At 52.9% G+C, this 26,668-nt stretch overlaps 2 protein-coding genes across 3 annotated transcripts in view; one reads left to right on the top strand and one right to left on the bottom strand.

The window, feature by feature from the left end:
- The first annotated feature begins 6,441 nt into the window (after nt 1–6,441).
- FABP1 (fatty acid binding protein 1) lies at nt 6,442–12,757 on the top strand. Its single transcript, XM_004472292.5, has 4 exons — nt 6,442–6,629; nt 8,571–8,743; nt 10,622–10,714; nt 12,642–12,757. Exons 1-4 carry the CDS (start codon nt 6,563–6,565, stop codon nt 12,690–12,692), a joined length of 384 nt encoding a protein of 127 aa, XP_004472349.1. The 5' UTR covers nt 6,442–6,562; the 3' UTR covers nt 12,693–12,757.
- Nucleotides 12,758–13,729: 972 nt separating this feature from the next.
- The window catches only part of SMYD1 (SET and MYND domain containing 1), a 52,217-nt gene continuing 39,278 nt past the window's right edge, over nt 13,730–26,668 (bottom strand). For both annotated transcript variants that reach the window (XM_004472293.4, XM_004472294.4), the window contains one exon: nt 13,730–26,369. In XM_004472293.4, the coding sequence (XP_004472350.2) occupies nt 26,211–26,369 (159 nt within the window). In that variant the 3' untranslated portion in view covers nt 13,730–26,210. The remainder of the gene's footprint in view (nt 26,370–26,668) is intronic.

Genomic DNA, 26,668 nt, shown 5'->3' with positions numbered 1-26,668 from the left:
TGGCCACATAATCCACACCCTCTTCCCCTTTGCTGTGCTCCAGTATAGAAATCTCTGGGCTCTAAAGGAAATCATAGAACGCTCTCACTTTATACAAGTGTATTTCTAAAACAGTATTGTGTGAAGTGAAATTTCCTTCATTGAATACACTCTCCTGTAGTCTGTGTGGTTCCTTTTGCAATGCAAACCACCACCTGCAATTTTTGTTTCGCCCCCGCGTCGTTGTGCCCCACCACGGGTTCTAGAGCAGGCAGGCTTCGGAAAATCCCCCAGTTCTGGAGTGGTTCTTGGAGGCAGGCCTGGTTCCAGGTACTGTACAGATGGTATAGGGCACTCGAAGGAGCTTGCAGTAGGATTGGAGAGAGAGACTAGGCCTGTGGAAAACAAAGCGTAGGAATGCTCTTAAGACTTTTTATTGAAGTTTGCACATCCTGAAACCTTACCAAAAAAGGTTTAAAACGGCAAACAGTGAAAACACATGACTTCCAGCACAGGAGACGCAGCAGACTGAATGGGTGCAAACTCTTCCCAAAGCACAGCTGGATGTGGAAGTTAAATCAGAACGGTTTCTCAAATATGTAGCTGAGGTCATAAGATGGGAAGAAACATTCCCAGTTGCTAAAACTACAGAGGGAAGTGAAAGCGGGAGCAGTAAGAGGTGAGCTGAGGCCTTGGCACCCAGAGGTGGCTGCAGACCCAGAAGCAGACCCAATGGCCAGGAGCTGGCGTTTCATGCTGCTGTGGAGCAAAACTGAATCCTCGAAGTAGGGCCTGGGACGCTTGGGAGGACGGCTGCGCCGCCAGCACACGGGGACCAGAATAAGTCTACCCCCCGGCCCAGGGAAATGGGAGGAAGCCTAAACCCAAGCCAGAGGTAAATCTGGAAATCGAATCGGTCCTGGGGGAGCAGATGTGGCGCCCGCCTCCCACATGGGAGGTCCCTGGTCTGGTTGCCAGTGCCTCCTAAAGAAGACAAACAAACAGCAGAAAGACATTTAGCAAAAACAACAAGCAAACAAGCAACAAGCAAACACTGAGCAGACAACAAGCAAAAAAAAACAAAAACTGAACAGGAAGTGGATGTGGCTTAAGCAGTTGAGTGCCTGCTTCCCATATGGGAGGTCCCAGGTTCAGTTCCCAGTGTCTCCTAAAGAAGAAACAGACAATGAGCAACAACAACAAGCACAACCAACAAGCACAACCAACAAGCAAACCGACCAGGGAGCCATCTCGGTGGGATGGAAACTTGTCCTAGACCAATGATACTCCAGGACAGCTGACAGAAGGGAATGCACAGAGCTCTGGTCCCTCTGACGGCAGGGTCACGTTCGTGAGGGATTGCGCACAGCTCTCCCCAGACAGAAATTCGATGGCCACTAAACGATAAGGGAGCAGAGACCCAGCACGGCCGGTGACTTGCTAAGATCACACATCCAGGGTACAGTAGAGGTGGACCCAAGCTCAAGCCTTCCTTTCCGCGTGCCTGCTGCTGTCAGGAAGAACAGACTCAGCAGGACATGCCTCATCCCAGACATGCACAAAATGGGCAGGCTGGCACCAGAGTCGTCCTTGGATCAGGTCCAAGGGTAGAGGTTCCTAAGCAAAATAAATGCCAGGAGGCAGCTGTGACTCAATGGATTGGGCTCCCGCCTACCATATGGGAGGCCCTGGGTTCGTGTCCTGGGGCCGCCTTGTGAAGGCAGGCTCGCCCGCGCCTGCAGAGAGCTGGCGCAGAAAGGTGACGCAACAAAGGGAGACAAGAAGACACAGAACACCAGCAAATGGACACAGAGAGCAGACAGCAAGCAAGCCATGGGGGTGGTGGGGGGGGTATAAATAAATAAATAACATAATAATAAATATTTAAAAAAGAAGGCCAGTCCAAGCCTGGCCCCCGAGCAGGGCGCCCCCCACACCTCCAGGCACTCAGTAAGCAGGAAGTGCAAGAAGAGAGACGTCTTTTGTGGCCCGCCAAGGGGCTTCGGGCTGCTCACAATCAGAGCCCTGGAAAGCCACTTGAACTTTGTCATTGCAGCTGAACTTATCTCTTCCTGTATTTGCTGAGCTCGTGGGTGGAAGATGTCCTTACCCTCTGCTAATTCCGTGGAAAAGTACTCACAAGGACTGATTTTTGAAATGGCCACTAATCTCTGTAGCTGCAACAAGAAAAAAAAAAATCCGACCCAGAAGCGGTCACTCCAGGTCGCCCAAGCATTGCAGTATCTTGGCCCTGGGGACAGAGGGAACGTCACCGCGTGCCCGTCCAGGCGGTCTACCCGCTGTCCGCCTGGTGGGCTGTCCATCTGCCGGGCTGAGCCGCTGCGCCGCTGTGGCGCGCCAGGCCCTTCCCCAGCCCCAGAGCAGGGGCCTCCCCGCGGCCGTCCCGGTCCTCCAGGGCCACAGGGACCCCGCTCCCCGCTCCTGCTTCCTCAGGCTCCAGAGCAGGTGTACTGAGCCGGGCCCCCTGAGGGCCTGGGACCACGCCGGCCGGCCTGAGGTGCCCCGTGTCACCTGGAACCTGTGACCCAGGGAAGCGGGCCTGGCCGTGGGAGGGATCTGCGGGTACTCCTTTCATCTGAGCAGGGCTGCCGGGTGCAGCAGAGAGCATGAGCCCAGGGGTACCCAGGGCCCTGCCACTAGGTCCTCCCAGACTGCGCACCCAAAGGCCGGGGGCGGCGGCGGCGTGGGAGGTGGCACTAGCGCCACTGGCCTTGGCGATCGTTTCATGGTTTCGGACTGCAGAGCTCCTCAGCCTCCCAGCGAGGCGCACTCCTGGAAGGGTGTTTGACGAGTTCCTTAGGCAGCTGCGGGGTAAGACGGACCTGAATTTATCCCTGGGTTCTACCCCTGCACGGTCACTGGACAGGTGGCGCCATCCACCAGCCCAGGCCGTAGGTGGCCTGTGTAAGCCAGATGCCATCTGGGCTCACGGGATAATCTGGTCTCCGGATAAAATGAGCTGCAATTCCCCCAAAGCCCTCCCGAAGATTTCAGGGGCCCTGGAGGGAAACGCAGCCCCATAGACTTCCCGGGCGTGCTGTCGGGGCTCCATCCCATGCATCCAAAGATAAAAGCCAGCCCTTTATTGTTTTCCACCTGCAGGTTTGTTGCTTCGTGTTTATATTTGACTGAGGCATCTGAGGCAGTTGGGGAGGGGATTTAAGAGAGACGGGTAGGGATTTACCTCGCGCGGACAAGCGGCGTCCAGCTCAGCCCTGGCCTTCCCGAGTCCCCGCCTCGCTGCCACGGGGCGTCTCTGTGACCCATCACCCCTCACCCTCTCCCGGGCCCTCCCTGCCTCCTTCTCTTTCTTCTCCTCCCCGTGCAGGGACAAGAGGGGAAGGAGCCAGCGGCCTCCCCTGGTCGGCACCGTGCCCTCCCCCTGGCCAGCTGGGCTCTGTGGACACACAGGTCTCGGGTCTCACCCTCCTCCCCCTTCCTAGCAGCTGGCTCACTCGAGCTTGCTCATAAGCACACACACACACACACACACATAAACACACACACACACACACACACCCTTTCCTCTCCGAGAGCAGTTCTGGTGCCAGTTCTTAAGATAATGGACTTTCCACTTCCTTACACATCCAAGAATGAAAAGTCACCGTCCCACCCGGAGCTCTGCAGTGGCCCCCGGCCCCACGAGGCCCGGTGGAGAGACGTTCGCCAGGCCCGCGGCCAGGAGGGAGGCAGGCGGCGGAGGCCGGTGCTGCCTCCAGCGCTCTGGCTGGTCCCTGCCTGGTGCTGGGGCATCCGTGTGGCTGTGGGGGCTTGAGGGCTTGGCTCACACAGCCCGCGCGGCTTTGCCAGCGGCCGTGCCCACAGCCTGGGAGGGAGCCGAGCAGGGCGGGCACAGCTCTGCGCCGCCGGGAAGGGCTTCGCTGGTGGAGAACCTGCGCGGCCACACGCCCGCAGCCAGCGCTCTCTGCCCCCGCCGCTCGGAAGGTAGTGATCTTCCTGTCGCGGGACGTGTTCCAATGCCACCCGTCAGGGTGCTGGAGAAGGGCTTCTGGTGCTGTGCACATGGGTGGATGAGAGGACTTTAGGGTGCTTTGCTAAATCAACGTCTCTAAATTCCAGAGATTCTGTGCGTGCGGTGGTGGGGATAAGGGAGAGCTGCCGTGGGGGGCTTTTGTCCTGGGCCCCTGGTGCTTGTCTTCCTGCGGCATGGATGTCCCTTGGCAGGCAAACTCACCCTGAGATGGCGGGGTTCCTAGGGCAGCACCCCCCGAGCTGGGTGCTTGGGAGGGGGGCCGCCGGTCCGGCGGATGGCCGAGGCATGCTGGAGACTGCGGCGCAGACGGGAGCAGATGGGGCTGTGGGTGGGGTAGGGCTCTGTCCAGCCCACAAGGGCAGGGGAAGGGAGCGGCGGAAAAACAAAGAACGGGGGGCAAGAGAGGGGCTGGCTCCTGGGATGGGGTCACCCCCTCCAGCTCTGTCCTCACCCTCTCATGCTGGACTCCCAGCAAGCCACAACCCAATAGATAGGGTCACACACACAGTAACCTCAATGGTTCAGTGATCTGGGCCTGTGTTCTAACCCCTGAACTCCATAATCCTCTGGCTTCATTGTCTTTTTTTTTTTTTAAGATTTATTTCATTTATTTATCCCCGCGCCCCAACCCTTGTTGTTTGCGCTCACTGTCTGCTTTCTGTGTCTGCTCACCTTCTTTTTAGGAGGCACTGGGAACCAAACCCAGGACCTCCCATGTGGGAGCAAGGCGCCCAATCACTTGAGCCAGATCTGCTCCCTGCTTGTTGAGTCCCTCATTGTGTTTCTTTGTTGTCTCTTCATTGTGTTATCTTGTCATGTCAGTTGTGCCAGCCTGTTGGTCAGCTTGCGGTCTTGCTCATCTTCTTTAGGAGACACCAGGAACTGAACCCAGGACCTCCCATGTGGTAGGTGAGTGCCCAACTGCTTGAGCCACATCCGCATCCCCCCATTGTCTTTTGATGGCTTTTATTTGCTGAGCCCTCCTTGACTGAGCTCCCAATATGTCGGGCATTGGGAAGACCAAGGAAGCAGCACCATGAAAGAGAAACCATGGAGGCATTAGCCCAGGAGGGGTTAGGATATACGCATTTGCAAAGTGCTCTCCAAGCCCAGGGGACACAGTGACCGCCTTTCTCTGAGGGAGTCAGCAGAGAATTCGCAGGGGAGCCGGCACTGAGCAGGTGGAGAAAGCAGAGAGAGGCAGAGGACGAGGCGTGCAAGAAACACAGAGGGAACGCCTCGGCGCTTTGGGGAGGCCGGCGGGGGGGAGAGCAGGCCTGGGAGCGGGGGTGGAGAGGTAGGCTGGAGCGGGCTGTGAAGGCTCTGAGGGACTGGCCGTCCTGCTGAAAGTTCAGGCAACGGCGATGCCATTGTCCAAGCCAAAACTCGGAGCCGTGCTGAGAAGAGCTGGGTGCTCTTGGGGGGTGGTGACCCTGGCCAGGACACAGGCGGTCGAGGGACTGGGGTCTCACAGCGGTGGAAACGCTCGGGGAGGAGGGGCCCGCCCCCGGCTCTGTCTTAGAACAACTCTAGCCACACAGCAGAGGAGGCGGGGGCCCAAGGCTGCAGGCAGCGAGTGAGGACAGGAGAGAGAGAGGCAGGTGGGGGACGCGGGGCTGCTTCAGAGGCAGGAGGTGGGGGCCTGGGGGAGGGTCTCTCTGGGCTTCGTGACCAGCAAGCACGGTCCTGGTCTCGCGAACCTGCTCTGCCATCTCTCAAGGCCAGTGTCCATCCAGTGGAGGGGAGCGTGGGGGTCCACGGGCCATGCGTCCCCGCTACAACCTCCAGTTCTCGGCCCTCCGCTCCAGGCTGGGGGCTGCAAGCCAGCAAGTCCTCCCTCCTCCCCTCCTCCCTCCTCCCCTCCTCCTTCCTTCCCTCCCTCCCTCCTTCCCTCCCTCCCTCCTTCCCTCCTTCCTTCTCTCCCTCCCTCTCTCTCTCTTTCCCCTACTTTGTCTCTGCTACTAAGGAAATGCATCTCCACCCACACTCCTGGTTTAAGTGGTTTACAACTGCCCTTGAGAGCTTCCTGCTTGAACAGTTCAAAACGGAGACTCGTTTGGACAATGGAAGAACCTGTAGTCACGGAGGAGGAGTCCCCAGAATGTAAAACGACACAAGGCTAGATGCCAACGCTGTAAAAATTAAGTGTGCCTGGCGATAAGGGCGGAGGAGCTGGTGCGGCTATGTGATGTGGAGCAAGGTGGGGTGTGGAGGTGGAAGGGATGCTTCGCGTCCTTCTGTGGATCGTGTGCGCGCACACACACACACGCACACACACACGCGGCCTCACTCCAAGGGCAGCGGGGCCACAGGGCTCTGCGCTGGATTGACACATGTTGGTGTTTGCTGAGTTGGAACACTCTGCCCTGGGCCCATCCTGTTTTTTATCGTTGACCATTGCTCTCAGGAGTTAATGTTTGAGCCTGGCTGTAAAGGCACCTACAGCTGCTGACCTGTGGCCTAGATTCAAGGGGAAGGAGCCCCTTATAAGACAGCGCTCGCCGGCAGCCCGACCAGCAGAGCCAACAGCCACTGTGCGTCCGGTGCAGACCGTGCCTCCTTGCCACCATGAACTTCTCCGGCAAGTACCAACTGCAGAGCCAGGAAAACTTTGAACCCTTCATGAAGGCGATTGGTGAGTGCCAGACTGGACCCCAAGGCTGAGGGGCATGGCGGCGAGGTCGCAGTCCTGCCGTTAGTGGCTATTTGGGGTCGTGAGGTGGGATGGAGGAGAGGCTCAGCTCCCACCCAGACCAGGGGAGCCTTTTGGGATCCCTTGTGGACAAGGCATCCCACAGGCCAGTAGGAAGAGCACTGAACAGGGGTCTGAGCTGGATTCAAGCCCCACGTCTGTTGCTACCTCACTGTGTGACCTTATCCATCCATCCACCCATCCACCCACCCACCCATCCACCCATCCATCCATGCACCCATCCATCCACTCACCCACCCATCCACCCACCCATCTATCCACCCATCCATCCATGCACCCACGCACCCATCCACCCACCCACCCATCCACCCATCCATCCATGCACCCATCCATCCATTCACCCACCCATCCACCCATGCACCCATCCACCCATCCATCCATGCACCCATCCATCCACTCACCCACCCATCCACCCACCCATCCATCCACCCATTCATCCATGCACCCATGCACCCATCCACCCACCCACCCATCCACCCATCCATCCATGCACCCATCCATCCATTCACCCACCCATCCACCCATCCACTCACCCATCCATTCATCCACCCATCCATCATCTATCCACCCGTCATCCACCCATCCACCCATCCACCCACCCATCCATCCATCCACCCATCCATCCATTCACCCACTCATCCTGCTAATGAACATTGATTGAAGGCAAACCACGTGCTGAGTACAGAGCTGGATAGGCAGCCGGGAAATAGACATCAGTGACCCACATTTCTAAGGAGGTCACAGTTTTATGAGAGAGAAAGAAGAAAAATAGGTATAATAAGGTACCCCAGGCCATGTCCTGAGCACTGAGCCCTTGGTGTGCCATATGTCTTGTCATCCTCGTCTGAAAACTCTGAGCTGGGCACCATCGTTTCTGCATTTTGCAGCTGAGGCACCCGAGCCTAGAAAGTGTGAGCGATCCTGACCAAGGTCATTCAGGGAGGAGGTGTCTGAGCTGGGATCTGAAGCAGGTGCTCTAAAGCAAAGACCCCACTCTAACCCATGTGCCCCCCCCTCCCCCAGAACCCTGAATGAAAGGCTGCAGCGCTCCCAGCAGGGCAGTCAGGGCAGGAGGGAAGGCGCGGGGACAGGGCAAGTGCACCTGGACAGGTGAGACAGGTGAGCAGGTGCCCGCTAGGCAGTCGGGGGAGGGACCTGCAGCTTTGGGGGAACTGTCCACACGAGGGACGGTGCTGAGAGGGAGTCGGGGTGCGGGGGAAGGCAGCGAGGACAAAGAGAGGCCGACCACGGTCCTTCCCGGAGCGTGCTCTTCCCTCTGCCATCCCACCTCGCATCCTCGGGGGGAGTGCCGCCCACTCCCCCTGCCAGCACCTGTGGTGCCACGAGCCTCGGTCACGCAGCAGCCTGCACGGGCGCTGGGCACGGTGACGCGCGCCCCAGGGCCCCAGGCGAGGCAGCGGGTGCGGTGTCCTCAGGAGCCTGACAGCAGGGGCTTCCCCAGGGCCGGGCGGGTGGCGCGCACGTTGTCCCAGCGTAATCGCCACTAGCTGCCCCTTCTGGAAGCGTGGCCTGGCTTGAGGGTCAGCTACACGGTCACCCAGGTACAGCGGGTGCAGTGCTCATGGTAAGAGAAAAGAGCCAGTGGCGCTAGAGGAGGAAGAGGCAGGGAAAGGAACAAGGGAGGACCGGGACAAAGGAGGCTCAGGCTGGAGGAGCGCCCTTTCTGTAAATTAGCCGGCAAGGCAGCGGGCAGGCGCGGCTGGGCCACGGCCTCTCCTTCCAGAGGCCAGAGCCCACGTGACGCGGAGACAGCCACGCGCTCTCCGTGCCCTCCCCGCTGCGTGCCACGCGCGTCTCGCGCTCCCCCACTGCCCACATCTAAACCTCGAGTGCTCCCGCCAGGCCTGCCCGACGACCTCATCGAGAAGGGCAAGGACATCAAGGGCATCTCGGAGGTCGTGCAGGAAGGGAAGCACTTCAAGATCACCATCACCACTGGCCCCAGAGTGATCCACAACGAGTTCACCCTGGGGGAGGAGTGCGAGCTGGAGACCATAACCGGGGAGAAGGTCAAGGTATGAGCCACCTTCTGCTGTCTAGGACTTTCTAGAACTTTCCAGACTCCCTTTCTCAAGGCTCAAACCTCAAAGCAAGCCACCTTCTGCTTTCTAGAACTTTCTAGAACTTTCCAGTCTTTCTTCCTCAAGGATCAGACCTCAAAATGACAACCTCATAGATCCTGCACTGGGCCCACTCTGAGGTGAGAAGCAGAGACAAAGATAATACTCAGGAGAGGAGATCTGAAGCGACTCGTGCCTCCCGGACACTGTCCAGGGCACTCCCTGGCCCGAGCGTTCGAGCGCTCCATGTAGATATGAGGGAGTCGGGCACTGAGGAGCAGCCTGGGCCTCGGTTCTCCCGGCCCTGGCCTCCCCACCTCAAAGCCCTCGAAGCAGGTCCAGCAGTGGGCCACGTGGCGGTCAGCGATGAAACCTAACGAGCCCTGAGCCTCCCCTGAGGCCTGAGTAAACTGGGCCCCACTGAGGGGGAGAGTTCCTGGAGGAGGTTCTGGGAAGTGCAGACCACCCACTGCCTGGTCACCACCCCCGGCCTCAGCCACCTCGCCTGTGATTGGGGACAGCCCCCTCCAGCCTGAAGGCAGCGGGCGGCTGCAGGTGCAGCGACAGCTGGGGTGGGCGTGCGTGAGACCAGGAGCCGGGCCTCTCTTTCCGCCTCGCAGAGACCAAGCGCTCCCCGGCCTAGCTGACACGCTGAGCTGCCGGCGGGCCTCCCCCCACGTGGCTCTGTTCCGTGGTGGCTTAGTCTGCTGGGCCGCCAAAAGCAGTATACAGGAAATGGGTTGGCGCTGACAGTGGAGATTTACGAACTTACAAGCTTGCAGTTCTGAAGCCATGAAAATGTCCAAGTCAAGGCATCACCGGGCAGTGCTCTTCTCCCCAAAGCCCAGCAACCCTGGAATCCCCTGTCCCACGGCCAGGCACGCGGCGGCTGCCGGGCTCTGCCTTCTCTTCCAGGCTTTGTTGCTCAGTCTCTGGCTCCTGTGGTTTTCTCTCTTCTCTCCCTGAATTTCATTCTCTTATAAAGGTCTCCAGTAAGAGGAGAAGGCCCACCCGGGCCACACCTAACTGAAGTAACCTAATCAAAAGGCCCTTAACTGAAGTAATCTAATCCAAAATGTCCTACCCACAATAGATTTATATCCACAGGATTGGATTAGCTTTAACATTTTCTGGGGTATGTACAGCTTCAAACCTCCACATATGGCCTCGACACAGCTGTCTTTTTACCTCTTCTGAACTCAGTTTCCACCTCTCCAGGTGTCACGTCATAGGTCAGGAAATCTGTGATGTTTCTCAAGGGAAACTCTTGATGCCCCACCTAGATGGGATCACGGTGAGAGGCAGGACACCACCGGGCTTATCACAGCCCTCTCCCAGATGTCTGCTTTGAAGGCACCTTTTAATCTCGGCCAGTGTCTTCAGCTCCCTGCTGCATTCCTGTTACCTCTTTCTGGATGTGTAAGGCTTGGGAAGGAGATCACAAGAGTTATGGTAAATGGTCTGCAGGAAATAGCAGATGCCAGAGCAAAACATGTGCTCTCTTGATTGCTGGGTGTTTTCACTTTTACCACGACCTTCCTCCATTGGCTTGGAGAATTGAGATTTTGCTTGATTGTATTGTATTTGGGACCACTGAGGATGCTGATGCATACTATTTCTAGATCATAGTGCCATAAAGAAAAATTCTGACAGAAGCAGCCCTGGTGTTTTCTTTAATTCTCAAATGCACCTCCCTTCTGTTTAGAGCAAGGGAAGTGGTGGGCTGGGGAAGAGGATGGGCATTCTCGCTGCTGTAAGCAGAGACCCCTGGGGGTGGGGGGCTCATCCACTGCCGGAAGCCGCCTCACAGGCCGAAGCCTCTGTGCCCTGCAGGCGGTGGTTCGGATGGAAGGTGACAATAAGCTGGTGACAACTTTCAAAGGCGTCTCCTCTGTGATGGAATTCAACGGTGACACCATCAGCAGCGTAAGTGGGCGCTCGGAGCGGGTGCTCCCGGAGCAGGAGGGGAGAGGAGGGGAAAGGAGGGAGGAGGAGGGGGAGGAGGGGGAAGGAGGGAGGAGGAGGGGGAGGAGGGGGAGGAGGGGGGAGTGGAGCAGCCCCACCCTACCCCACCTTTCCTCTGGTCAGTCTCTGCTGCCATTTCCAGAGAACTCACCCTGCAGCAGGCAGTTCACACACATTCTTTCCCATCTTCCCAACAGCCTTGAGTTTTACAAATGGAGAAACTGAGGCCACCAACGTCCAGGGGACGGCAGAGCCAGGGCTCCTCTGCAGTGGTCTGTCTCCCAGCATTGCCTCACCCAGGTGTACGCTGTGCCTCCCTGGGGAGCCACTCACATATAGGAAGCGTAGATTTGTAGACTTAGCCAGTTCTGCAGCAGGTGCCAGTGAGGCGGCGTGTTTCAACAAGACCCACAGACTCGGACCGTTTTCTAACAGATAGAAGTCAAGTGTCTTGAGGAGAGGTGCCCTTTTCTAACTCACCAAAGGCACCCCATGTGCTAGTGGTGGCCCAACCCGGCGCTCCCCCCCCCCTCTCCTCGGTCCCTGCAGACTGCCCACCCGCCTCCATTTCCCTGTCCGGGGTCAGCCCACCCCTACCTCCTCCTTCCTTCTCTCCCCATCTCCTCGCCCCCTTCCTCACCATCACCCATGTGGAACGGGAGAGGTCCCTGGAAGGAGGAGCACAGGGTCAAGCAGAGCCACCAGCACGGCCCGCCTCTCGGGCTCGGCTGGGATGTAGCCACTAGACCGGTCACGGAAGACCATGCATTCAGCAGGTAGCGCCTGAGCCCTCCGTGGGCCTGCGCGGTTCACGCAGCACCTTTCCCAAGGACGCAGCCCCCACACGGGGTGAAGCTGCAGCACCTGATGCTTGAGAGCTCCTTTGCCCATTTGGCTTTTTCAAGGAGACTCATATTCCTGTAAAGGCAGAGGCGAGTCGGGCACAGTCCAGGGCTCGGTCATCCTTGGAGGCTGCCGCCACGGCCTGTTCCCGGGTCCAGTGTTTCTGTCTCAGCTTGTCCTTGCTCCCTGATTGTGCTCTAGGGGGTGGCAGGAGGCAGGCACTGCCCAGGGGATCTGTTATTACCCTATTCCAGTGGGAAAAGGAAGCCAAGCACGATACACACACCCCACCGGCACCCCAGGACCTGAGCAGGAGGCACGGCAGGCGTGGGGGAAAAGCCTGCCCTGAGCTCAGTGCTGGCCACCTCCTGTGCTGAGCTCCCCTTCGCCTCATCCTCCTGGCTCCCGGGTAGGGAGGCACCATGAAGGGCTTTATAGACAAGTTGATGGGTCTCAGGTCACCCAGCTAATGAGTGGACGAATCAGGGCTCCAACCCAGATCCTTCCACCCCATGCCATGGCTGCTGAAGCAAAGGGGCTCCTTTTCCACGCAGACGCGTACCACAGCACTGCAGAAACCTCTTTCAAGAGAACGGGCAGGGGACGGAGGGAACCGGACCCAGTGACCTTTGGACTGAGTCCCTGAGAATTCTGCGGTGCGGGCTACGTCCTGGCTTGCACGCCTAGATGTTTCCATGCACATGGATCCCTGACACTCAACACTTACCTGGCACACAGTAGGTGCTCAGTGAAAGTCTGAGCAATTAGATTGGACAGGACTGGTGTGGATGCTACAATAGCCATTGATGCAGAAAGGAAAGGAATTCCGTAAAACGCAGGACAGTTGCCACCTGAGAGGACGTGACAAAGCCTTGATATGGGATTTTAGAAAAAGTTGCCAACTCTTCCTCTGGTTATATTGAAAATGGAGCACTCTTTGAGTCGTGCCATAGGCTGGCAGATTTGGAGCTATTTTTTGGGCTTAATTAGCTTTCTGTAATTCAACGTCAGATGAGCATTTCATGGTTTCTTTTTTGCTTTTCAGACTCTGACGCTGGGGGACATTGTCTTCAAGAGAATCAGCAAGAAAATTTAGATGAGTCCTCACCTCACATTCTTGTACTGTGTAAAATCAGTGTAATAAAGTGAACTTTGTTTTAAGACACTGCCTCTTCTTCTGGCGCTGTCCCCTGATGACGCTGCTGGAGTCGGTGAGCACTGCCCACCTGACCGTGAAAGCCAACACGTTCCGTCCTAAGGGGCCAGGTCTGAAGGGCGATTCTCACCCCAGTGCTGACCCCAGGGCCACCCACTCAGGGGTCTCTGTGAGGACCGTGCCTCTAGAGAGCAGTCCTGCAAAGTGCCCTCCCAGCCTGCTCGGGCAAGGAGCTGGAGCAGAGAGAGCGGGCAGGGGCGGTGGGCACCCCCAGCAGGGGAGGCAGAGCGATGCCCAGGGGCTCCCCCCACCATCTACATGCACAAAAATGCCCAGGGCTGACCCTCCGAAGGAGCAGTCTTTCCTTCCACGGGGAGGGCGGAGCAGGGAGGTCAGAGGGACGTGCCAGAAGCGGACGGGGAAGCTGGGTTGGGAGTGCCCTCCGCGAAGGGGCAGAGGCAGAGCTCGGCGCCAGGTTCTGTCTGGTACTCAAGCCCACCCGGAAGCTGCCTCACTCTGGAATGTCTACCTTCGTAATTGCCTTCAGCTCCCAGACCTGCGCCCAGCCCATGGAAGGCTCTCCACTAAGATACCCTGGTGAGCGGCAGCCGTTCATGTTCCCATCTCCTGTCTTCCCACTTCCAGAGTGGAAGCCCCCTTATCTGCTCCTCGGGTTGTTTCAGAGGCCGCCGACAGCCTCTCCTGGCTCCTCTGCTTCTTCCCTGCAAACCTCCTCCTCCCCACACAAAATCACCTTCCTTCAACAAAGCACTGATCCGAAGGCTTCCCCGTCCACTACTTAGCAAGCAAGAGTCAAACTCCTAAACCGTTAGGTCAGGGGGTGGCCACAATTCTAGAAAAAGCCAGAGAGTAAATATTTTCAGGCTTGTGAGCCATACGGTCTCTATCTCACTAGTCAACTCTGCCGTGATAGCACAAAAGCAGCCACAGACGATACGCAAACCAATGGGCAGGGAGGTGTTGCAATAAACCTTTATTTTTCGGCACTGAAATGTGAGTTTCATATAATTTTCACATGTCACAAGTACTACTCTTCTCCTTCTTTTTTTTCTCCAACCACTTAAAAATATAAAAATCATTCTTAGTTTGCACACTGTAAAAAACAAGCAACAAGCCCGCCAGCTGGAGGTGGCCGCATCCGCTCTATCACAGCCTGTCCCAAACCTTCTTTCCCATCGTATCGAGCCTCATATTTGTTCCTGCAATACACACTGCACTCATTCCATCTCCTGTTTCCCTCATAATGTAAGTGCCACCTCCTAAAGAAGGTTCCCCAAATTGCTCATTTGCAAGTACCCTTTCCCTCCCTCTGGTATTTGATCTGCACCAGTCTTTTGGAATAAAGTTCTTCCCTTGTAAAATGGTTTTTTCCATCTGTTTGCTTCTCTTTCCCCCACCTGGAGCAGAAACTTGCAGGGGGACCATGAGCAGGGAACCTAAGGCAGATTTCAAAACAGCACTTCACTGCTTCAGGAAAAGCAGAGTTCAGAGAAACAAAGAAAACAAGAAGCTACTACAATATACCATTCACAAAAAAATAAATCCGGATGAACTAAAGAGCTAAACAAAGTATTAGAAATAGATGTGACAGTAGGTAAATAACTTGAAATAAAGAAGACCAAAGCAAGATGCAAAAACCATGAAGGAAAAGATTAATAAATTTGAGCACCTCGATATGTTTAAGACTTATATAGAAAAGAGCACTCACACAGTGAAAAGTAGCAACAATGTAAGAAAAAATAGTTTGTGGCTTACATCTAAGGAGTTAATAGAAAACCTATAAAGACCTCCCCTTAATCAATAAGACCAATGAGTTGAGGAAAAGGTGGATGGAGGATATTAATGGGCAGTTATGAAATGTGCCTCAGACCACTAGGGGAGGAGGCATGGGAGATGAGACAACATTTTAAAAATCAAACTAGTGAGATTTTCTAAGATTGATAACTTCAGGTGCTTGGAAGGATGTAAGAGAATGGTTCTCCCATCGGTGGTGGAATTGTAACCTGGTTTAGTCCCTGGAGCATGGTTTGGCAGGATCCATTAATATTTTCAGTGTGAATTTCCTTACACCTAGCAATGCCACTGCTACCCACTAGGGAACTGTTTAAACACAGGCACAAAGAAGAATATAAAGCGAGTACTAGCCAAAAACCTGGAAACAAATGCCCATCAGTCAAAAAGAGTTAAACTGTGGTACAGTTATACTCTGAAATAAACGAAGGTAGACTCAATGAATGAAGTGGATCTATACATACTGACACAGAACTATCTCTTGAACAAAGCTTTCTTTAAAATAAAAAAGGCAAGTTTCAGAATAGCACTATAGTATAATGTCATTATCAACGCAGTTAAAATATAAAACAAAATTATGTTTATGTACACATATATGTATGGAAACATAGGGGAGTACACACACACACATATGTAGAGGGAAAACGTTCTAGCTGCCTGGAATACCAGATGACAGCCGTTACCTGTGACGTGGGAACAGGAGTTGGGTGAGTGGTCAAGAGAAGCTTTTTGCTTTATTCATATTTTTGAATCTTTTGCAAGAAACTAAATGTGTAGAACTTATTGTTTTGATGAAGAATTCTTAAAGCAGATGACTTAAAAAAAAATATGGGGCTTAAAGGCATGATTCTAATGAACTAATCCATGATTTTGGACCTGAGTTTTCTCGTCTGTAAAATGGGCAATACCTTCTCCCGTGGCTATTATGAGGAGTCCATGAAATACATGCCACGTCCAAATGAAACGTCTCATTGTTTCTACTCTCAGAATCATCAGGGAGCTTCAATTAGGTCTGGCTTTCAGCTCCCCTCAGCTGAAGCTCTGTGAGGTTTACAGAAACTGACCTGAGCAGGTGCAGAGAGGAAGAGAGGTGTGCTTGGGGCTGCCTAGCTGGCTAACAGTGGAAACGAGGTCCTCTGACTCTCCAGCCGCAGGCAGAGGAAAGTAGCAGAGGGACAAGGTCTTTTCCTCAGCAAAGCCTCAGGTATCAGACAAAATTCTCAAAGTCTCCTCCTGACAGGCTCTCCCCTTGGGAACAACTCGGAGTTTTGAAGGGGGTTGTTTGTGTGTTTTTGCCTGAAAAGGAGAATCAATTTTAGCTGTGGATTTGGATTTTGTACAGGTGCCCAGAGAACTTTGGGCCTGAAGAAACAGAACAACCAGCCGTTGATGTATCAGCTGTTTTTACGGTGGCCCAGTCTCCCTCCCGCCTCCTCTCGGCCGGTCCTGTGGGTCTCCCACCACCAGAGGGGGCACATCCCCTACGCGTCTGCTGATTTGTGCCCGCCAGTTTGCGTGTCTACCCCTGCAAGGTAAATATTTCCAGTGGTTAGTTTTGTTTTCAGATGGACTGCTGTTAAGGTAGTAAAGTGTTTTGGGTAAAGAAAATGTTTTTGTTTTTCTTTTTTGTTTTCAGTTTAACCTAGTCCTTACTCAATCCCCAGAACACTTTTTCCACATATGCTAGAGACCACTTTGTCCCTCCCAGGATTTTCTAGTATTTCTTGTGAGAAAACCATGAGGACAAGGAACTAAATATATCTTCTCCACACAGTCCAGGGTGAGCAGTGCTAACATCGGTCCTTCGGAGACTCACTGCCGGGGGGAGACCACCCCATAATCCACAACAACAGTGGCGCGATGGGTGCAGAGACCCATGGGTATGTACTGGCTCCGGGCCCTGCCCGCTTGTCGCCTGGGCAGCCACGTGGCCGAGGAAAAGGGCTCAGAGGAATGACATACCAGCTGACTCTCAAAGCACCCAAGGGCACTCATGGCCAGGACACGAGACGTAGATGAGGGCTTGGCCAGAGAGGACTAAGAGGGACACAGCCTCTATGCTGACTGTCCTTTCACTCTGGTAAGGAGCTGGACTTGGTCATGGGCACAGCAGGGGATCGCTGAAGGGTTCTCAGCTACCACAGCAGTGTGACAGTAACAGGCGTGTAGAAAATTATTCCAGCCACAATGTGGAGGATGATGAGAAGGGTCAGCGAAGTGGATGCAGAGAGACTATTAAGAAGCTGTGGCAATGGTCCAGGCAAGACTTGTAGGGGCCTGAACCAAGGCAGTGCCTGTGAGGAAGGAGAGCAGAAAGATTCCAGAACATTTAGGAATTAACACCAGTGGGGTCCAGCGACTAGATGTGGAAAGTGCACTACAAAGATGTCTTAGCCAGGGGTGTATCAGCAGGAAACAAGGAACACCTGATGAGAACTTAATGAAAGTGGTATTTGCAAAGTGAGGCTGCAGGGAGGGAACAAGGTATGCAAGACGCCCAGCGGGTAGCAACTACAGTAAGCATGAGTCTGAAGGGGCAGCTTGGGAGACGGCAGACTGGAGCTCGGCAGGAGCTGGGGCCGTGGGGCATGGGACGGTCACCCAGCAGGACCTGCAGCCTGGTCAGGCAGGGAGCGAGAATGGCAACTAACACCCTGCCTCTCCATCCGCCCACCCTCCAGTCTCCTGGGTGCCTCCAGTTGCCTGCACAGGAAAGCAGAAGTCAGCCAGCCTTTCTGGGCACAGAGAAAGGCAGAGAAGGTTGGAGAAGAGATGCAGGGGGTGGGCAAAAGGAGATAAACTAGCACAATGGGGACTTGTGGTGGAAAGAAACCTACTCACTGCCTTAGGTCAAAAATAAAAGTGGGGTGGTCTCTGGGAACCGGAAAGAGAGGCAGATCCAAGGCCTTACAAAAGTGCCATTAGCACTTCTCTCCGTCCTTATCAACTTCCTTTCCCGCCCAATGTCAGCTTTCTTCTCCCAGGCCTCTACAATGTAAACCATTATCCATGCAGGGCAGCAGAGCTCCAAAATGTATTCACCAAATGCAATGACTGCCCCACGATGATGAAAGAGGTGGTTGATGTGGGAGGAGTGGGGTGAGGGGGGTGGAGGGTACATGGGGACCTCATTTTTTTAAATGTAACATTAGAAAAATAAATAGAGAAAAAAAAATGGCAGAGTCTGATTGACAGCACCTCTGGAGACACACACTGAGAGGTTGAATTCCGCGCAAGAGTAGGGACGGCTGGCTTGGGTCTGCAATATACCAGAAATGGTTTGGCTTTTACAGTGGGACTTGTCAGCTGACAAGCTCACAGTTCTAAGGCCACGACAATGTCCAGTCAAGGCACTCCAGGTGATGGCTTCTCCCTGAAGACTGGCTGCCAGCGATCCTGGACTCCTCTGTGACATGGCAAGGTACCTGGCAGCATCTGCTGGTCTCTGCTTTCTCTTCTGGGCTTCTGGCTACCTCCGGTTCTCTCTCTCTTTGTCTGAATCCATCCATTCATAAAGGACTCCAGTGAGAGGATGAAGACCCACCCTGGGCCACGCCCTACTGAAGTAGCCTGATTAAAAAGCCCTTAATTGAAGTAACCTAATCAAAGGTCCTACCCATAGCAGGTTCACACCCACAGGAATGAGCCATCTTTAAGAACATAATTTTTGGGGTCCATCCAGCTTCAAACCATCACAGGTGCCATGCAGTGGTGTGCTGGGCTCGGCTGGTACCAGCTCCCAAGTCAGCACCCAGGGGTGCCAGCTTGGTAGCATGACATTGGCCACAGTGGGACTACTGACACCAGTTACATGACCCACCCCTTTTTATTAGGCCTTAGGCAGTCCAGGCAGGTTTCCTTCACTTGCAACTAAAGGAGTCCCCACTGGGCTGGTTTTCCTCCATTCACCCACCCCACTTCCCTTCTCCACCCCTCTCTGCCCTGCTCTGTACACAGAAAGGCTTACCTCTGCTTTCCTGCTCGGCCAATGCTACAGATCAAGGCTCCAAACCTTGCCGTTCAACATCGACTGACACGCGCCTGGCTTGCGGGCCATCCCCATGTCTCAGGAAATGCTGCCCGCGCTTGGCTGAGGCTGGCTCCTGTGCCAACTGTCCTGAGCAGCTGTCTCAGGATGTTGCTAGGAAAGGGTGCAGAGGAGTGTCGATAGAGAGAGGGTTGGTATACTACCAGACTGGGGAAGAGTCTGGGCTGAAAGGACACGACACAGAAGCCCCTAATGGAGATGAAGGAGAGGAGGCATCTAAGAAATGCCCCAGGTCCCGGACAGCTCTGCGGATGATGAGATGGAAAGCACAGGTCCGGAAGGAAATGTTGAATTCAGTTATACACGTGTTGAGTCCAAAGTGCCTGAACACCTACTGTGATGAGGAAGGCAAGTCCTTCCCCTCAAGAAACCTACTCTAAGGAGTCAGGTGGTGAAAAAGGTGCAAATAATCATCCTTCAAAAGGAAAAATAAAAGTGCCACTGAAAAGGCACCTGCCGCATATCTGGAGTTCTGGCTGCTGCTTTTGTGTTGTTCCCTGCATGGCCCCAGCTCTGTAAAGGGATTTCACACACAGCACACCTGCCCAGAATGGATGAGTGGGAGGCAAGCAGAGGCAAAGGCTCTGACAAAAAGTCTGAGCAAGTGAGGACTTAAAAACCCATCTTGACCAATGAGGAAGGGAAGAAAGGCTCCTTGGACATGTATGCCAATGAGCTATGGAAAGAGGAGTCATCCTTCTGGAGCCTGGAGGCCAGGATCCACATCCCAGGTGTTCTGCAGCTGCCCAGCAGGTCTGAAGATTGATGGCAAGACTACTACAGCGTGCTGAGTGGTGCCCCCAAGAAGGCCACTCCCAGAACCTGTGAATACGTGACCTCACCTGGCAAAAGAGACCGTCAACGTGAGGAGGTTAAGGACCTAGAGATGGGAAGATTAGCCTGGACAATCTGGGTGGGTCCAGTGGAATCCCAAGGGTCCTTATGAGGGAAAGGGGAAGGCGAGAAGGTCAGAGAAGGAGATGTGGTGACAGAAGCAGAGGCCAGGATGCTGTGATCACTGGCTGGGACCATAAACCAAGAAAGTGGGCATTCCAGAAGTCTCTAGAAGCTGGGAAGGCAAGGAAACACATTCTCCTGGAAGGCTCCAGAAGGAACACAGCTGTGCTGGCACCTTGGTCATAGCCTGGATAGGCCCTTCTTGGACTTCTGACCTCTAAAACTATAAGATCATACGCCTGTGTGCTTTTAAGTCAGAAGTTCATGGTCATTTGTTACAACACTAGGAAGCTAACACACACAACTCCTAACGACATCCAGGGAACTATAGCTCTGTGCTTGGACCAGACTGTCCTCAGACCAGGTGGCGTGGCCTGGGGAGGGCAAGGCTGGTAAATGAGGACCGGGTCCATGAGAGTTAGAGAGCCATGCTATCCAAGAGGCCCTGGTGGGACTGGGAGGGGTGCTGCGTGTTCTAGCCTGGGTACGGCTGGGCCAGGAGGGGCCCAGGAAGCCTCCCGGGAGGAAGCCAGACCTCATGCAATGGTGCACCCCTTGGTCCAGAAGCCGTGCTCAGAAATACTGCTCCCTCTATTACGTGCCCCAAGGGCATTATTTTCCTTCTGTGTCCTCTGGAGGAATACGCTCTGGGTGAGTCATCCCAGCAATAGCTCTGTCTGGCCTTCGATATCAACACACTGGGGAGCAGCAGGCAGGTGACTGAGGCTGAAGCGTGGTGATCAGAGATGTTCGGCTTGTTTGATAGTTCAGGTTAGAGAGCTCAGGATGCAGATTTCACCCCAGTTTGGGTAAAGATTTCTTTTTTTAGTGGTCTATCTAATTATCCTTTCTGCTGCTCTGATGTAGGAAAATACCATTGTTTTAGATTGAAAACACTATGAATTAAATGTGTGCTTCTAAAATTAGGCCAACTACTGTGGTATAAATATTCCCCCCATGCCCTCGTTCAAGCTGTGGGTGTCACGTTGACAAGCACGGAGCTGGAGAGAGATGCGCACAGTCGGCTCCAGTGAGCTGAAAGGAGCTGGCTCAGCACACCACATTGCTTGCTCCCACCTTCAGCCTCACCTTCTAATGGGAAGAAGGGGCACTCCAGCAGAAGTGTAGTTGGAATGCTAAAAAATAGTAATTATCACTCATGGAGCACTTACAATGGACCAGGCACTGTTCTAAGGACTTTGTTTAAGAAATATAATCCTCACAGCACCCTATGCGGTAGGTAGAAATGAGGAAACTAAGGCATGGGGGAAATAAACAGTCTAAAGTTACACAGCTAATATTAAGAGAGCTGGGACATGAGCGCAACACTGTGGCTCAGCATCTGTGCTCTTAAAACACCACGTTTTAGTGTTTCTCTAAAACTGCACCATCCAATGCAGTAGCCGTCAGCCTCACGTGGCTATTCAAATTTAAATGAATTGGATTTTAATAAAATTAAAAATTCAGTCCCTCAGTCAGGCTCTCCACATTTCAAGGACTCAATAGTCGCATGTGGCTAGGGGACAACACAGATAGAAACTTAGATGACATTGCTCTATGAAGATTGTCAGAAAGATGGAAACCAAGCCTATTCGCTTGGAAACACAGGAAGGTTAATGGGCTTTGCTGACTTCTGTAGCAAAGCCTCCGAACACACATCTTCATGCCTTTTTGCTATTCATTCATTTAACATACATTTACTGAGCGCCCACTATGTGCCAGGACCTGTGCCAAGCTCCGGGAAAGAAAGACAAACAGCAGGTCACACAGCTTCTGACCTCCAGGAGCCCAAAGTCTGGTGGAGGAAGCAGACAAGTAAAAAGGCAATTACAAAAAACAAACAAAACTTTTAAAAAGAGGCAATCACGAACAAAACACAAAACTGAACTAAACAAGCAAAAGGCAATTATAATGCTGTGAAGAGCGTCGTGACGGGGGAACTCAAGGTGATCTGAGAGATGCTGACAGGGCAGCCAGCTGAGCCTGAGCAATTCAGGGAGAGCTTCCCAGAAGAGGTGACTCCCAAACAAGTGTTGAAAGAAGAGAAATCGGTCAGTTTTCAGGCATTTTAGGCAGAACGTTTGAAATTTCCAAGAGCGGCGCTGGTGGCTGTGGCTCAGGGGGGACGGTGAGCGAGCGGGTTGGCCTCAAGTCGAGGAGGCGGCAGGGGCTGGGAACTGGCTGGAGCAGGGGAGTCGGGTCTCACATCCTGGTGTTCTTGGGTGGTGTGCTAAGGAGGAATCCATACGGGGAAGGGGAGAAAGGAAAGAAAGTTTCATTTTGGACACACTGAGTATGATGTGGTTGCAAAGAAAGAGCACGTGGGGTTGGAGGTCAAGAGCAAGGTCAGGGGATACAGATCTGAGAGTCATCAGCATCAAGGCAGTCATTAAACAGAGGGCCCTGCCGCGCTCACCCAGGGAGTGTGTGCAGAGTGAGATGAGAACTCCAGGAAACGCCAGCTAGCCAGGGCAGGTTGGCAAACAGCCAGCGAGGGAGACTGAACCACATCAGAGGTTACCACAGGCAAGTGGGGTCACCGGAACGAGGACCAGGACTGTGAATTGACGTGGTCCAGAGGCGACATCAGTCAGAGCCACTGCAGAGGCTGAGTAGAGCGGAAGCGAGTCCACAGTGGGTTCAGGAAAGATGGGAAGTGAACAACGGCAGAAAGTAACTACGAGAGGCAAACTTAGAAACTACATGTGGTGCACTGGCCTAAAATCAGACACACTGACCAATGGAACCAAGTTTATGGTTCAGAAACAGACCCTCACAGATATGGTCAAGTGGTTTTTGACTAGCCTGTCAGACTCATGCAGCTCGGACAGAAGAGTCCATTCAACAAATGGTGCTGAAAGAACTGGATATCCATAGCCAAAAGAAGGAAAGAGGACCCCTATCTCACACCTCATCCAAAAACTCACTCAAAATGGATAAAAAAACTAAAAATAAAAGCAAGAACCATAAAACTTCTAGAAGACATTGTAGGAAAATATCTTCAGGGCCTAATGGTAGGTGGTGGATTCTTAAAGGAGATAAGATGAGGACTGAGATGGACTACTCATGTTTAATGTATGTAGAAGTTTTAATTAGCTTTACTGTAAAGGTGTGGAAATGTATAGAGTGGATATTAACAAATAGTAACAGCTAGTTTATAAGGGGAGATGTGGCTGAAAATGGTAGTCTAGATACGTAAATGCCAATTGACAGAATGCTAGAGAATAACCAAGGAACTGAAAAGCACAGTAAACCAAGAGATGGATGAAAACTATGGTGGATGATACAGATGAAAGGGTGTCCTTTGTTTGCTAGAGCAAATGTACATCACTACTGCAGGGTGATGGGAATGTGGAGAAGCATGGGAAAAATATAGCTGGAGTGACCTATGGACTGTGGCTAGCAGAAATAATATAATATTCTTGCATCTATGTGAAAGATGTACTGTGTTGATAATGAGGCAGTATGGAAAATGTGAGCCAAATGTACTCTATGGACATGGTAACAATCAGATGATATTATCTGTAGCAAATGTTCCACCACAGTGTAGCGTGTTGATGGAGGGGTGTGGTTTGGGAATTCTGAACATGTGCATGATTGTTTTATAAGTTTACAACTTCTGTCATAAAAAATATATTTAAAAATTAATAATAGGGTGGGTTGGGGGAAAATACACCAAATGTAACATAAGGACTATGGTTAGTAGTAAGATTTTGACAATATTCTTTCATAATTTGTAACAAACAACTCACAACACTTCAAGGTGTTGGTAGAGGGTTGATGTATGGGACCCCTATGATGTTATGCCATGTTTGTTTGTAAGTTCACAACTTTTACTATACACTTAGTTGTTTATATATGTTCATATATATAAATGATATAAAGATGATAATAATAGGGCTGGTTGGGGGAAAATACTTTGGTTGGTAGTAATATTTTGACAATGCTCTTTAATCATTAGTTAAAAAGGTTTAACAACAATGCAAGTTATTGGTGGTAGGGTGAATTATGAGAGTCCTGGATGATGTTATATATGTTTGTTTTGTAAGTTCACAACTATTATTACACACTTATTGTTTATGTATGTTTATGTATGAGTGATACACTTCAATAAATTAATTTAAAAACACAAACTACATGGTGGTGAAGATTAAGATCTGAGTCCCCAGCATGTTTATTGACTGTTGAAAAAGTCAGTGGATGGAGAAATGTCAAGGATCCAGGGCGGAGAAGGAATAATAGGTGGAGCAAGGTCCCAAGGACACAGGAAGGGAAGGGGTCCAGAGCACAGGTGGGGGGGGGAGCTTTGGAGGGTGGCCAGGGTCCTAGAGAGAAGGGAGGAAGGATGAGCAAAGACATAGGCATGTATGTGTGTGAATGTGAGAAGAGAAATTGAGGGCATTCCATCCTTCAACCTCTATCTTCTCCATGGCATAGAAGATGAGGTTCTGCTGAAATCAGATAACTCAAGGACAGTAGTAAGTGACTGCATTAGCTATTGGGAGAAAGGGGCACACAGAAGTGTTTCTGGGTGGCACCAAGAGTCCAGCTGAAAGTGGAGAAGAGTTTGTAGAGGTACCTGTGCTCAGAGAGGTGCTGTTTTCCTGCTGTGTGCAACACCTCCAGCTGCAGAAGAGGAAAACCCAGACAGCTGAGTCAATCCAGGACCTGGACTCTACCCACTAGGAGGGGAGAATGGGCAAGGAGGAGGGAGCATTGAGAGTAAGAAAGGGTAAAGAGAAAAACTGACTTACCTGAAAGGAAGGGAAGGCACTAGAGGGATACATGAGGTCACAGAGTAATTTTTGGTGAAGGAAAGAGGGAAAGAGGTCAACAGGTAGGAGACAATGGTCAGAAAGTAGGACACACTTAAGACATCAGAAAAGGAGAAAGTATGGTGATGACCATGTCCAGGGTGTGGCTGGGAGAGCGTGTTATGGACACGGAGGAAAGGGAAAGGCACCCAGAATTGTGAAGCAAGAATGTGGAAGCAAGGGGTTAGAGGAATTGTATAGATGGGTATTGAAGCTACCAAATTTGAAAAAGACTGTGAGTAGGGGGAATAACCAAGGGGCTGGCAGACTTCAGTGACCAAGAAGAGAAGAGGGTTTGGGGGAGAGGCTTTTTATGATGACAAGAGCCATCTTTCGGAAGTGCCAGTTGCGCCCCTGGAAGAATGCCAGAGCTATCTCTAAGCCTTCCAGGCTTGAAAGAACTGTCAGTCTGCCCATGAAAACTTCAGAGGAACGGGGTATTCTCAAAGAAGAGGCACATGTCAGGTACAAGTGCCTGCAAAGAGCTGGCACATCATCTGCAGAGTTGTCAGCCACTGGACAGGTTTCTGGGAGGCGGTGGGTCACTCTGGGGAGGAAAGGGTGGGATGGAAGAGTTAATATTCTAGGTGGCTTTTAGGCAGAGATAGCAAGCATGGAGCCTGGTAGGTTTTACGTACAGCCATGTGGCCAGGTGCAGAAGGCTTTATGGTACCCCCAAATGGAGGACTTTGTTCCAATGTCCCCCAGCACATTGGTGAGAAGGCTGGGGTTTCAGAAGATATCAGGACAAACTGGTCAACTGGACTGGTTGGTTCCCAAGACCCGCACTTCTTGTGTGGAAACCACAGCAACCTCAGAGATGAGGATGAATTAGTCCATGTCTCTGAAGAGAACCTGACCCACGTGTACAGGGGCCTAATTAGAGGGCCCTTTCTGGTGAGAACAGCAGAAGCTCTCAGAGACAGACAGCCAAAGAAACCAAGCCAAGGAAGTAATGATCACCCAGCGCTGAGCAAAGCCTCTTGGGAGGCCAATGATCAAGGCTAAGTTGGCAAAGACCGTCCTGGTATACATGACTAAATAAAATCCCCGAAGGCTGGCTCTGCTGGACCCATGATCATCCAGAAGGCAAGTTACCAAGTTTCTCTCTCAGTTTCACCCTGCAAAGTCTTCTTAATTCAATGAGGCAATGGCCAGAAAAATTGTCTCTTGTTCTAGAAATAGTTCTAGAATTTTACTTGGATCCCAGACTTTAAACTTGGGCAAAGCCCCCATCTGTTTCTGCATATGCGTCATTCTAAATGGCCCAAACACGGCCCCTTCTTCATAATCACACACTAACCTGAGGAAACCGGCCCGAGCCCATCCCAGGTAGCCGGAGCCGAGTGTTCCAGACCCCAGACGAGACAGGCAAGGGCGAGGGGAAGGCACAGTGGGAAGGCCGGAGCGGGGTGGGTGAGCGGTCACCTGGACTCCAGTGTGCCACCTTCAGCTGGCCTCACCTTCTCTACAAACCCGCCCCCAGACGCAGGCCTCCTTCCTACCACCTCTCTCCACGGGGTTGACGACTACCTTTACGACACTGTGCTTCAAGTGTTCATTGCATTTTGCCTCTCAGTTACATTTGGAGCTCCTTTATCCCCAGGGCCTAGCACCCAGTCATTCACAGGATGGGCTGGGCTGTGTTAAGCTGAATTAAACTGAGTCGAATTGAACTGTGACACTGGGAAACACGGGGTCCTAAATCCCAGAGCAACCAGTTGAGCGTTGCCCCGACATCCTCACTGACTTCCTCTCCGCCCTCGCATCTCTCCCTGTCCCCAGACTTGTTGCCCCCCACCCGCCACCCCCTCCCCTGGCAGGTCCTCACTGCTTCTTGTGGAACAGGGCTGGGGCTGGCTCTTTGCTAGGCTCGGCCATGACCCGCACGGGCTGGCTGCTCAGGGCGGCCTCGCGCATCTTGTGGTACATGAACTCGTTCTGGCGGAACATGCGCAGCTCCATCTCTGTCTGCACCCGCATGGCCTGTGGGACAGACACAGAGAAGCCGTGGTGACACGCTCGCTCGCAGAACACGGGGCCACCGACCCACCTGGCAGGCAGCGGGGTGAATGACCCCAGCCACCAAGACGGACCCGCCCCTCGTCCACGCCCCTCGTCCACGCCCCCACACACTCATCCATCGGGACCTCCTGACTCCTGAGAGAGAAGCTTCAGGGACTGAGGGAAGATGTGTTCTCAGGAATCAGGCCGCAGCGACCTGGATTTGAACCCCTGCTCCCTCACTTACCGGTCATGGGACCTTGGGCAAATGACAATCACTT

This window comes from Dasypus novemcinctus, chromosome 17 (assembly GCF_030445035.2).
Source record: "Dasypus novemcinctus isolate mDasNov1 chromosome 17, mDasNov1.1.hap2, whole genome shotgun sequence".
NCBI classification, from domain to species: Eukaryota; Metazoa; Chordata; class Mammalia; order Cingulata; family Dasypodidae; genus Dasypus; species Dasypus novemcinctus.
This window is presented reverse-complemented; position numbering and strand designations above follow the sequence as displayed.

What these genes read in the sequence shown, in the direction of transcription:
- FABP1 (XM_004472292.5), top strand. Translation starts at nt 6,563, where the DNA reads ATGAACTTCTCCGGCAAGTACCAACTGCAGAGCCAGGAAAACTTTGAA. An exon ending in ACCCTTCATGAAGGCGATTG is followed by an intron (nt 6,630 to 8,570) that starts GTGAGTGCCAGA and finishes TGCTCCCGCCAG; the next exon opens with GCCTGCCCGACGACCTCATC. An exon ending in TAACCGGGGAGAAGGTCAAG is followed by an intron (nt 8,744 to 10,621) that starts GTATGAGCCACC and finishes TGTGCCCTGCAG; the next exon opens with GCGGTGGTTCGGATGGAAGG.